The sequence below is a fragment of the Notolabrus celidotus genome, chromosome 7 (genome assembly GCF_009762535.1).
Source record: "Notolabrus celidotus isolate fNotCel1 chromosome 7, fNotCel1.pri, whole genome shotgun sequence".
Lineage (NCBI taxonomy): Eukaryota > Metazoa > Chordata > Actinopteri > Labriformes > Labridae > Notolabrus > Notolabrus celidotus.
In genome coordinates this window covers 3,121,197-3,134,588 of record NC_048278.1, presented here as the reverse complement: position 1 = coordinate 3,134,588, position 13,392 = coordinate 3,121,197, and the positions used below count along the sequence as shown (strand labels likewise).

The following is a 13,392-nucleotide window of genomic DNA, read 5'->3' as shown; positions in this document are numbered from 1 at the left end:
CTGTTACAAGCTACTAAATCAAGAGAATCACAGCTTCTTCTTTTGAAAAGTACACACACATACAAAAAAGATAGAACAAATAAAAACTAATGAAAGAAAGAGAAATCAAGTGAATCACAGATGTGTGTGATGTTATTGTGGACGGCGGGCGGGATAAAAACACTGCAGTTAATCTACCAATCAGACATGTTCAGCATTGCAGGCCCCGCCCCCTGAAAGTCCCAGGACCTTTGAAAAGTACCACTCCAAAGATCATAATGTTCGTTAGATGTGTATTATATTATTTTGCTGATGTGTTAAAGCACTTTGTTTCTAAAGGTGTTATAAATAAAAGTTATTCTTAGATGTAAAAATAGATGTTCCCTGTCACTGCTTAAACACACACAAACACACGACTGGGAGAACTTTCTCTTCTCTTTCACACTTATTTAACTCTAAATCCCAGAACTCCCTAAAGTCATCCACAACAACAACGTCCACTGTTTCCCCGAGACACCGGAGGAAAACCAAGAGGAGGGAAGGAAATGAGCAGAGATAAGGAAGAGGGCAGATAAAGGAGAGCGGACTTGTTCTGCATATCATTCGTCGTTAGGTGAATCTTACGAAAGGACATACACATTCACGTCTGCTTTCCCATGACAACATTCATGAAACTACATGGACACACTCAAGGGGGAGATAGATTTGCATTTGATTATTTCTTTTAACGTGTGTTTTTCCCCTGACATGAGCAGAGAGATAGATTTATCAAAAAGCAGAAGTCTGGAGCCAGAAGGAAAGAAGAATCTGTTCAATACATAAAGAAAAGAGAAACATCACCCAGCAACAGCAGCTCGTACAACTGATGATGAACACAGACAGGATATTAAAGACATCAGACGCATGTTTTCATGCTATCCTCACTGAATTAATGCTTCTAAAATAAATCAAGATACAAGAACAGAAGAAGAAAAAGAGCTATTTCTATCTGAGGGCGGCTATTTAAAGTTCTGAGAGCATAAAGTGTAGAATAAAAGAGGACAAGAGGGAATTAAGATCTGGAGTTTCTATCTTTCTGCATTAATGTAAGGCCGCTGCAGACAAAGCTCTTCTCCTGTGAGCTGAGGAGTTTTCAACAGACGTCGTATCAGGGACAACTAGAGTTGCAAAATTCTGTGATTTCTCAAAGTTGGAAACTTTCCATGGGAATAAGCAGGAGTTTACTAAATGGAAGGTTGGCTCTTAATAGGGAACTTAAATATAGTTGAGGAAAATATATTTTAGCATAATCCTGACTAAAACAACCAGATTTCATGCAAGTACAGTTGAATATCTCTGCTATTCCCATAGACTGTATAAAATATGGACGTAGTATCCGTGACGTCACCCATCCGTTCCTGAGAGCCATATTGGTAATGCGGAACTCAACTAGGCAGAGTGTGACGTAGTGTGAGCCTCTTAGCCAATGGCTGTGTGTTCCCGACCGGGAGTCACGTCAGTCATGTCCTTATTTGGGCAAAACTCGTAATCTTAATATCTTCTTAACCATCACGTTAGAAAAAAATTCACCCCCCGTAGAGTGTGTGCCATTAGAGAGATTAGCGTTGTAGGGCCAAGCCGTTTTTTGAACCAGGCTGTAAACATGTTTATTAATGCTGCAAAGATCCTCTTTTTCCCATTCATGTCTATGTGGTTTCCGGTGTTTCTGCAGCCAGCCTCAAGCGGTTTTTCGATGTATTGCAGTTTATATAACTTCCGCATTGGCTTCATCGTTTGAGACCGGAGTTTGCCACTTGGCTATTCCTAAATCACATGCACATATAGCACACTGCTTACTGCAGGGCTATTGAGACCACGCCCCCTACATGCACTGTGCATTCCTCCATCACATGCACACATGATTTCTAGAACCCTGCAGAGGCTAGGCTTGAGGAAACTTTAGGGAAGATGCTTTTTTACTTGCATGTTGAATGGGACTTTGTTGGAGGGAGAGCGGCTCTTTTCATTTAACATTTTGAATGGGACTTTGTTGGGATTGCATTTATTGTTAATTCTTGAATGGGTTGGGTCGGGGGATGAGTAATATTTAACTCAACCTTCATGTTTTTGTTCTTCAATGAAAGAATTGATTGTTCAATAAAATATTTAACACTTGATAAAGTTCTACTTACAAATAAATCTGTTTTAATTGTATTATTTAGGATGGAGTCTGCTTATAACAAAAAAAAATTTATACTTTGATATGATACCTTTCCATTAAATTACGTAGTGTGAGTCTCTTAGACAATGGCTGTGTGTTCCCGACCGGGAGTCACGTCAGTCATGTCCAAATATGGGCAAAACTCATAATCTTAATATCTTCTTAACCATCACATAAGAAAAAAATTTGTTTGCCATTAGAGAGATTAGCGTTGTAGGGCCAAGCCGTTTTTTGAACCAGGCTGTAAACATGTTTATTAATGCTGCAAAGATCGTCTTTTTCCCATTCATGTCTATGTGGTTTCCGGTGTTTCTGCAGCCAGCCTCAAGCGGATTCTCGATGTATTGCAGTTTATATCACTTCTGCATTGGCTTCATCGTTTGAGACCGGAGTTTGCCGCTTGGCTATTCCTAAATCACATGTACATATAGCACACTGCTTACTGCAGGGCTATTGAGACCACGCCCCCTACATGCACTGTGCATTCCTCCATCACATGCACACATGATTTCTAGAACCCTGCAGAGGCTAAGCCTGAGGAAACTTTAGGGAAGATGCTTTTTTATTTGCATGTTGAATGGGACTTTGTTGGAGGGAGAGGGGCTCTTTTCATTTAACATTTTGAATGGGACTTTGTTGGGATTGCATTTATTGTTAATTCTTGAATGGGTTGGGTCGGGGGATGAGTAATATTTAACTCAACCTTCATGTTTTTGTTCTTCAATGAAAGAATTGATTGTTCAATAAAATATTTAACACTTGATAAAGTTCTGCTTACAAATAAATCTGTTTTAATTGTATTATTTTGGATGGATGTCTGCTTATAACAAAACAAATATTTATACTTTGATATGATACCTTTCCATTAAATTACCCTCGATTCACAGTCAACTCCGAAAATGTTCCACCCCTTTGCAGCCCCAGGGACAACGGGGGAAAAGGCGAGTGTTTGAGTTACAAAAATATGAACCCAAAATATAATACAATGCATATCTTCATGATCATGTCACACGCTTATTTTTGGTTTGGTTTGAGAGCCAACACATGTTCGTCCTCAGTGATGAACACTGCGTCCTTAGATCATATCACTACTGCAGAGCCCCAATTTGTGTCTGCCTGCCCACCTGCACAAGCACAAGGAAACCTCCAGTCCACAGAGTAATGTCACACAGAGGGTTACAGTGAAGCCCTTGGAGGGTGGAACCTCCTGTGGTTTTGAGTACACATCTATTCTGGTCCACGTCTATGTTTCTGCTGACTTTGTGCAGAGTATCGCCTCTAAAACTTACAACCTTTGTGAGAGTGAACCTACAAAGACTGGTAACAGTTTCATTAACAAGCAGAAACAGATAAGTGTCCGTTGTCCTCGTCCTGTATTTGTAGCCTGAACATGTTTGTGCTGGGAACAGATGGTCAGACAAACACGACGATCATCGGGGCTCTGGAGACTCGTGTGATGCATTGTTCTTTACAATTAGCGAGAGTTTGTTGACTCATTAAACGAGTAAGGAAATAATCAGCAGTTCAATTGATGAGTAAAATAAGCATTAGCTGCAGCCCCCGCTCGGATAGTTAGCCAAGGCCATGTGTCAAATAAAATACAACTAAAGCTTAATTTTAATGCAAACACAGATGCTGTTTGTGAAAAGGCAAACCAGCAGTTGGTCATTTTAAGCAAAGTGCAGTGTTTTAGTTAGTTCAGTTAGGTCTGATGAAAATGTTCCATTCTGCTTTTATGGAGTCTCTACTTCTTCTATGGTTTGCTGGTTTGGCAGTCTCAGTTTCAGATGCTTCCATCAGAATGAAAGTTCAGTCTTCCCAGACTGTCTTTTATTCAAACAGCTGTTTGCGTTTTAACCAACCCTGTAAAAACATGGATCTACAGTGACAGGTGTGGATCTTGTGTTGTGTTGTGAGCATAGACTGAACAATAAATGGACGTAGTCTCCGTGATGTCACCCGTCTGTTTCTGAGCGCTGTTTTGAAGACGATCGTCGACGGGTGCCATATTGGAAATGCGTGTTTAGACTGCGTCAATTCTACGGGTAGTTAAATTTTGGAGGAGGTGCACGTCAGCTACGTTTGTAGGCCTCTGCGTAGGTACGGGAGCTACGTAGTCCTCCGGCGTAGGATACGCTGTTGATTCGACGCAGAAGTATAATTCAGGCTTTACTTCTGTTGAGTTAGTGTGAGGTAAAGAGGCGGGCATTTAGCCTCGCTAACAGCTACAGTGTTCCTGCCTGTCAATCAAGTCAGCCATGCCCTTATTTGGGCAAAACAAAGTTTAATATCTTCAAAAATAACAAGTAATGAAAACATTCACCCTGTACAGTGTGTGCTGATAGAGAAATGAGCTATTCAGACCTAAACTGTTTTTTTGAACCAGGCTGTAGACATGTTTATTTCTGCTGTAAAGATCGTCTCTTTGAATGGGTGTGTATGTGGTTCTGGTGTTTCTGCAGCCAGCCTCTAGTGGGCGCTTGAGGAACTGCAGTTTTTAGCACAAGGTTGCCGCTTGGTTGTGTGTGGTGTATTGTTGTGAAATCATGACTACATGTTGCACCAGATGTGCACCCAAACAGTTCAGTGCAATGTTAAAGGCAATGCAAATAAAAGGACCCCACTTGGACCCTAAACAGGTCGTAGCCATCATTCATGTACACGACAGAAACACTGGTTTCAGTGACTTTTTCAACAAATCACCTAAAAAAACTTCCTGAGTTTGAATCCTTTCCACCTGTGACCACTTTAGTGCTGTGAACTCAAACAGTGGTTACCTGTGATCATTGGTGTGTGTGTGTGTGCGTGTGTGCATGTGTATGTGAGTGTGTGTGTGTCGGGGAGGAGAGGCAGGGGCTGTACGGAGCAGAGAGTGCACTCAGTGCAGCTCCCATCACCTCGCTGGAAAAAGTACATGAAGGTTTTTCATGGAGTTCACAGAGTGTGTCAGTCTGACCTCGAAGAGCCCTGCAGAGAAGCACAGCAGCAGGAGAGAGAGAGAGACAGCAGCGACTCCAAGAACACAATAAAAAGTCAGTGACGTTATTTATTAATAACATGACTTTTTAGGTGCAGATTTTTACACGTTATGTGGCTTATGTACTCACCAAATGGAAACATGCTCACATTTAGCACTTAGAGGGGGTTTATTTCAGATCCTGCATGATTTCATGTTTTATCATTTCTTCAAAACTCATTATTTCTATTTTTTCATTTAAATTATGTTAAAAAAAGAAGCCTGAGCAGGACTACAAGCATGAACTGCTGAGGCTGCAATTTAGACAATGTGCAGAAGTTGTTTAAATTTCAAATAGATAATAGAAAATACATTTTATATGTTGCTGTTTCTTTTCTCTTACTCTCTACAGCTGATACATGTTGCTGTTTATCATACAGACATGATTACATGAAGAATAGAGAGGAGGAGATGAAATACACGGCCGATGTGGGATCCCGGACATGCTGTAAATGCGGGAAACACAATGCCACCGAGCGGCCCAATCACAGGGCTTGCTGTCTGCGTTGATTCTACGGGTAGCTACATTTTGGACGAGGTGAACGGCAGCTACGTGCGTAGGCCTCAGCACATCTTTTGTGTTTTGCACTACGCCAATTCATGTCTCACTCAGCGGTAAGGAAACATCTACGCCATATCCTAGCAGCCCTGAAGTGTCTCCTCTCTTATGATACAATGCGAGCGGTGCATCATCGCCATCACTATCAACATCCGCTCTGACGTTCTTGTACACTCAGCAAAGTGAGCTTCAGCTTGTGCCAACCTTTGATGATGCACAGTGAATGCATGGGCAGCTTGCGTGCAGGTACACGTCAGTAATGATTCAATTCATCCATTGACGTTCTGAGGGCAGAGTCAGGACCTGAAACAGCCGTTCACTTTTGATCTGATTTTTTTTTCTTTTCTGTCAGATGGAAAAAAAAAACTTGCACCAACAGAAGATGCTTTAAGGACTTCTTTCTGCCCTGGGCTTACAATGAAAGAATAGATAGACAGAACTGACCCTGATGTGGTTTCACTTTGTGTGTGTGAGCGCATGAATGCATCAGAGCCTCCGTTTCAAAGTTGTTGTGTTGTTTTCATGAGTTGCGTTCAATGTGCTTTGCTTTATGCTTGCTAAATTGTCAGTCTGAACATGCTTCTCCGTGTGTTTGTGTCCGTCCATGAATCACAGTGTGCATGTATTCAGAGAGATGCTTGTCCCTCTCCTCTGTAAACTTGTCCTTGTCTGCCTACTTTGTGTCTGACTTATTGTAAGTGTACTTTTTACCCTCTTCGCTCAGCCGCTCTGGAAGGTCATTTGCTAATCGGCTGCAGAAGTTTTGAGGCAACCCCTTTCTAATGGAAATCAGCTGGTAGGGAAAATAGAGCGAAGGAAGGGAATAAAGACTGAATGGAAGGAGAAGGAGGAGAAACATTTGACAGGATGAGAAAAAAAAAAAGGTTGAAGGTGAGTGTGATATAAAGGGAGGCAAGATCAGGGAGGTGAGGAGGGAGAGGAGGCTGTGATGACTGCAGGTCACATGTGGAGGCAGCACAGTTTTTTCAAAGACTGGTTCAGCACACTGAAGAAGAGGAGGGGCTGATTTAATGAGGTAGAGGTAATGTTTTTAAGGTCTCTAGCTTTTGGTCAAAGAAGGAAACCCCTTAATGTTCAGCTAACTTAGAAGCTGCTACATTCAAACCCGAGCTACAGTCATGGCCAAAAGTTTTGAGAATGACACAACTATTAATTATCACAAATACTGCTGTTTCAGTTTTTATAATGGCAATTTGCATATACTCCAGAATGTTATGAGGAGTGATCAGCTCAACTGCAATTAATTGCAAAGTCCCTCTTTGCCTTGAAAATGAACTTTATCACCAAAAACACATTTCCACTGCATTTCAGCCCTGCCACAAAAGGACCAGCTAACATCATTTCAATGACACACAGGTGTCACACACATTAACACAGGTGTGGGTGTTGATGAGGACAAGGCTGGCGATCAATCTGTCATGATTGAGTGACTGGACACTTTAAAAGGAAGATGGTGCATGACACCATTGTTCCTCATCTGTTAGCCATGGTTACCTGCAAGGAAACACGTGCAGCCATCATTGCATTGCACAAAAAGGGCCTAACAGGGAAGTTTATAGCAGCGAGTAAGATTGCACCTCAGTCAACCGTCTATCGAATTATCAAGAACTTCAAGGAGAGAGGTTCAATTGTTGCCAAACAGGCTCCAGGGCGCCCAAGAAAGTCCAGCAAGCGCCAGGACCGTCTCCTGAAGGTGTTACAGCTGCGGGATCGGGCCACCACCAGTGCAGAGCTTGCTCAGGAATGGCAGCAGGCAGGTGTGAGTGCATCTGCACGCACAATGAGGCGAAGACTTTTGGAGGAAGGCCTGGTGTCAAGGAGGGCAGCAAAGAAGCCACTTCTCTCCAGTAAAAACATCAGGGACAGACTGATATTCTGCAGAAGGTACAGGGACTGGACTGCTGAGGACTGGGGTAAAGTCATTTTCTCTGATGAATCCCCTTTCCGATTGTTTGGGGCATCTGGAGGAAGGCTTGTTCGGAGAAGACGAGGTGAGCGCTACCATCAGTCCTGTCTCTTGCCAACAGTGAAGCATCCTGAGACCATTCATGTGTGGGGTTGCTTTTCGGTCAAGGGAGTGGGCTCTCTCACAATCTTGCCTAAAAACACAGCCATGAATAAAGAATGGTACCAGAACGTCCTCCGAGAGCAACTTCTCCCAACCATCCAAGGGCAGTTTGGTGATGAAGAATGCCTTTTCCAGCATGATGGAGCACCTTGCCATAAAGCAAAAGTCAGAACAAAATGGCTCGGGGAACAAAACATTACGATTTTGGGCCCTTGGCCAGGAAACTCTCCAGATCTTAATCCCATTGAGAACTTGTGGTCAATCCTCAAGAGGCGGGTGGACAATCAAAAACCCACAAATTCTGTCAAACTCCAAGCATTGATTATGCAAGAATGGACTGCCATCAGTCAGGATTTGGTCCAGAAGTTGATTGACAGCATGCCAGGGAGAATTGCAGAGGTCTTGAAAAAGAAGGGTCAACACTGCAAATATTGACTTATTGCAGGAATTCTGTGTAATTCTCAATAAAAGCTTTTGATACTTATGAAATGCTTCTAATTGTATTTCATTATACCATAGGAACATCTGACAAAAACACCTAAAAACCCTGAAGCAGCAGACTTTGTGAAAATGTAATATTTGTATCATTCTCAAAACTTTTGGCCATGACTGTACAGCCAGAGGACGCACCGTTTTCTGCACGATCACAGTACTCCTGTATTTCTGAAGATGCAGGATCTGCATAACTCAGGAGGAAGCTGCAGCAGGTTTGGGTGAGTACATTAAGTATTGATTAAACACTTAAAGTCTCCTTACCTGTTGGAATACATCTGCCCCTTCATCGTAGTCCACCACGGTGAAGAAGAGCTTGTTGGAAAATGCGGATGAGTAACGCCAGGAGTTCGCCAGGACCTGGTACTCCTCGTTCGCCTGCCTGAAGACAGGAAGGAGAGAGAGGGGTTTGAATCAGCTGCAGCAACTTGCTCACTGTCTAGTATCCCTCTTATTACTTATAACAACTAAAATAATAAACACAAAGTATGATGATTTAAATATAACTTTATTGATTTAAGATGATCTATTAATGTAGAAAAAAATAAATAACACAGTAGGTAGCAATAGTATATGGTGATTAGTTGACTTGCAGGCCAAATTAGCATTTTTATCCTCGCTGTAAGTCAGAACATAAAATAACCACAAGATCTGATCCAGATCTTCTGCATGGTAGTTTGATTTTCTTTTCACTCAGAAACCAGTTTAGTGTTTGCTTTGTGTGTGTTTGCTTGAACATGATCGACTTCTCTTTCACTCAGTTTCTTGCATCTTTTAACCTCCATCTTTGTTTCTGCGTTCATTTCTCTGCTGTTGACTGCTCAGCCATGAACCATGAATCTTAAGTTTTGTGCTCTCCAAATGAATAAATGGTGATCCTCCATGTTTTAACCAATTAGTATTAGCATTTTATGCTAAGGAAAACATGTTTTCCACAGGGTCAACAGGCAGAGGTGAAATGTATTGGACTGCTTTTCATGTGTGGATTTGATTTGACGTGTGGGATGATCCAGAAACAGATCACTGTTGTAACAGAGTTTAGATCAGGGGTTCCCAAACTTTTCAGCCCGCGACCCCAAAAATGTAGGTGCCACAGACTTGTGACCCCCACTGTACCTCGAAGTGGTTAAATGTTGCTTCATACTTCATTTACGTCATACTTCTTTCTTTTTTTTCTTTTTTTTTTTTTTTATTAAAGTGATGCTTAACGATACAAGACAGGTGAGAGACATGACAATACCATACACAATATACAAAAAGTGAAAGACAAGACAACAAGTGAACATTACAGAAATTAGTGCGCAAATGTGCGTGTGCGTGCACGTGTGTGTGTGTGTGTGCGTGTGTGCTTGTGTGTGTGTGTGTGTGTGTGTGTGTGTGTGTGTGTGTGTGTGTGTGTTCATTTGTGTGAGTCTGTATGTGTGTATTTGTGGGAATTCGTCTCCCCGTATGTACGACTGCATCAAAATAGGACTGTAGTTTGGGACAAGCTGGGCGGGAGAAGGCAGCGAAGGCAATTCGGGAGGGGAGGGGAGAGGGGGGGGACATCCAAAACCAAATCATTAGAATAATAGATAAACACAATAAAAATAAAAACAAATAAATAAAATAAAATAAAAATAAAATAAAATAAAATAAAATAAAATAAAGGGGGGGTGAACTAGTTCAGTGGGCAAGCAAGAAGCCCAGTCAACCATAACAAAGGGCTACAATTCCACAACCACCACCACTAATACCAACAATAATAATAATAATATTAAAAGTAATAATAATAATAATAATAATAATAATAATAATAATAATAGTATTTATAGTAATAGTATTAATAATATTATTATTAATAGTAATAATAATAACAAAAAATAATAATAATAATAAAAAAAAAAAAAAATAATAATAATAATAATAATAATAATAATAATAATAATAATAATAATAAAAGTAATTAGTTTGATTTGATAAAAATTAAGAATAAATAAATAAACCAATAAGAAAAAAAAAAAAGATCTTATAACTAAATAGTAAATATACATAGCCATGATAATACTAAAGGTAATATTATCCATAGAACTTATCATAATTCTTAGTATCATTTACACATTGACCTTAACCATCATCATCTCAGCCCTTTCCCCTCACCCGGAAGTCCCTCCAATTCCCCAAGCTCACTTTTTTTTTTTTTTTTTTTTCTGTTTATTTTATATATACATATATATATATATATATATATATATATATATATATACACACACACACACACTTACGTCATACTTCTAAATGAGTTTACCTACATGCACACGTGGCTGTGTTTCCAGTGCTGCTGTGAATTAACCTGCTGCTACTGATCCTTTTGTAAACTGTAAGCTAACCCTAACCCTAACTTCAGGAGTCATCTGGTAACAAAGAAAGGCAGAAAACTAATGAAATGAACTTATTTGCAGGGTTTTATGTCAAATGTAACTATTTGTGTCTATATGTTTACAATATTGGGTAAAAGACGCAAATTGAGACTACTTATAGTCTTATATATATATCTGGAAGACATCTGGCAAATACATATATACAACACTTTGGACTTAAAAAAACAGACTTAATCACCACTCCAATTATCAGTTATCCATTCAGAAATATAATTTAAATGAATTTGTTACAGAAGCAGAAGCAAACATCTCTAAAAGTGGATGCTGCTGAAGTTTTTAACATAACACCTGCGTTAAAAAAAACATAATTAAACATAATTTCAGAGGCTGCTGTTTTACTTTTATCAGCAGAAATTTGTAAGGCTTAGATTATCCACAAACCAAGGAATTAAAAATGTGGCTAACAAAAAGGAAAATGTGAGCTCAAGATGTCTTGCTGACACAGTCCAGCTTTAAATAGCTTTTATTTTTACTAAAACTTAAAGTTTCAAGTTTGTTCTGATTAATTACCTGCTTTTTATTTTCCTGAAGGCGTTCTTTTAATTGCAGAGCCACTGATTTATTTTCTACATCGAGGATGAAACGTGTGCTGAAGACCGCAAACAAACCGCCTCGGGCAAAACGTGAAGGTGAACGAGAAAGCAGCAACAAGAGAAAACACAGACTCAGACGAAGTGATCAGAAAGTGCGGAGGAGAGATGGATAAGAAACTGTATCCTGGATCTTTGGGAGTGTCTCTTTTTCTTTATAAGACTTTCACAGTCACGGTGAGCAGTCTCTCTCCTCCTCCTCCTCCTCCTACATGACAGGACAAACACTAAAGAGACAATGGCTTCTTTTGGATCCCCTCCCTCTCCTCCTCGTCTCTGGCTGTAGCCGTCTGCGTCTCTTCCCGGCTGTAAAACTTCACTTTGACATCATGTCAGCTGCCTCTTGTGTTGGCTTTAATTAGTGAGAAATTGTCCGTCAGGATGTGTTATGTGCGGTGACGTTACATTGTTATCCGTGCGGCTGATGTTCGGGTGTTCCCTTTGAAGTGTCTACCGATTTCAAAGTCAGCGGAGATGAAGTTGAAACTGGGGCCAGCAGACTGTCAGGGATTACAGCTGTGCTCATCAGCGTCTCCGAGCACCACGGTACGCCTGAGTCGTGTAGGTGTCACTAAATTGTGTTTTTACACTCCTAAAAAGCAGGGTTACTCTCGATGGCTGAATAATGATTCCTTTATTTTACTCAAGGCCTCCAACACATGCTAACTCTTTAGCAGTTACCTGACAAAACTTCTATTCTCTAATACTTTCAAGAAGAAGAAGAAAGGTACTTTATTGATCCCAAGGGGGGAAATTCAATTTTTTCCCTCATGCTATTTTGGACATGCTACACATACAGTTTTTTTTTTGGTATATACAAATGCACACACATGCAGTGAACATGCTTAGGGAGAGATGTCAGAGTGGGGATACTGCCGTCAACCAGCGCACCCCGAGCAGTTGGGGGTTCGGTGCCTTGCTCAAGGGCACCTCGGCAGTGCCCAGGCAGGTGAACCAGCACCTCTCCAGCCACCAGTCCACTTGCCAAGCTTCGTCCATGCTGGGACTGGCGACCCTGCGGTTCCCAAGCCAAGTCCCTATGGATTGAGCTACTGCCGCCCCCATTTCAGTCTAACATTTGAAATCACAGGATGTCTGATTCATGGTAAAGGAACCATCTTTGGTTTTCCCTAAATACAAATCATGTTGGGGAACTCTGTGAAGACACGCGCCTTTTATGAGACCTCATTCAGAAGAACGAACAAGGACTGTGTTCTCAACCTAACAGACAAAACCAAAGGATCCAAAAGCCAGACCTGAGATGGGCTGATAAGGTATTTAAATTTGCTGCTCAAGAGCTGAAACTGAATGAACTGATCATACTGGGTGATTTTATTTTGTTTTCTGAAAGCTCAAATATGTGTCCTTAAAGGTGGCATATCATGCAAAATCGACTTTTTAATTGTTCTCTACCTGAAATATGTTTCCCTAGCATGTCTACAAACCCCCCCCATAATGAAAAGAATCCATTCTGCCCCTGTTCTGATTTCTCCACCTTTCTGTAAATGTGTGTGAAACCAGCCGTTTCAGTTTTCAGTGTTTTTCATACTTCACAACAATATCCGGTCTGTAACAGGAAGTCAGAGGTCGGAGCTTGTTCAGCCCATAGACTGTGGCTGTGGCTCAGTGGGTAGAGTCGGTCGTCTATCAATCGGAAGGTTGGCGGTTCGATCCCAGCTCCAGCAGTCACATGCCGAAGTGTCCTTGAGCAAGACACTGAACCCCGGAATTGCTCCCTCTGTTGTTCAGAGGTGTGTGAATGTGTACGAATGAGATTAGCTAACCCTGATGGTCCCTTACTGTAGCAGCCTCTACCATCAGTGAGTGAATGGGTATGAATGGGTGAATGTGACGAGTAGTGGAAAAGCGCTTCGAGTGGTCAGAAAGACTAGAAAAGCGCTTTATAAGTACAAGTCCATAGACTGTATAAAATACAACTCAACCCCTCCTCTGTTTTTCATTCCCTGCACACATGTGCTAACAAGGAGCTTAGGAGGGAGGCATGCTAGTTGTAGGCTGTCTTAATAAACACAAAGGTCAGTTTTGC

At 41.0% G+C, this 13,392-nt stretch overlaps 1 protein-coding gene across 2 annotated transcripts in view; it reads right to left on the bottom strand.

Annotated features, from left to right (window-relative positions):
* Positions 1 to 13,392, bottom strand: part of tusc3 (tumor suppressor candidate 3) — a 136,754-nt gene that overhangs the window by 65,268 nt on the left and 58,094 nt on the right. For both annotated transcript variants that reach the window (XM_034686902.1, XM_034686903.1), the window contains exon 3: positions 8,600 to 8,717. In XM_034686902.1, coding sequence (XP_034542793.1) covers positions 8,600 to 8,717 — 118 coding nt within the window. The remainder of the gene's footprint in view (positions 1 to 8,599; positions 8,718 to 13,392) is intronic.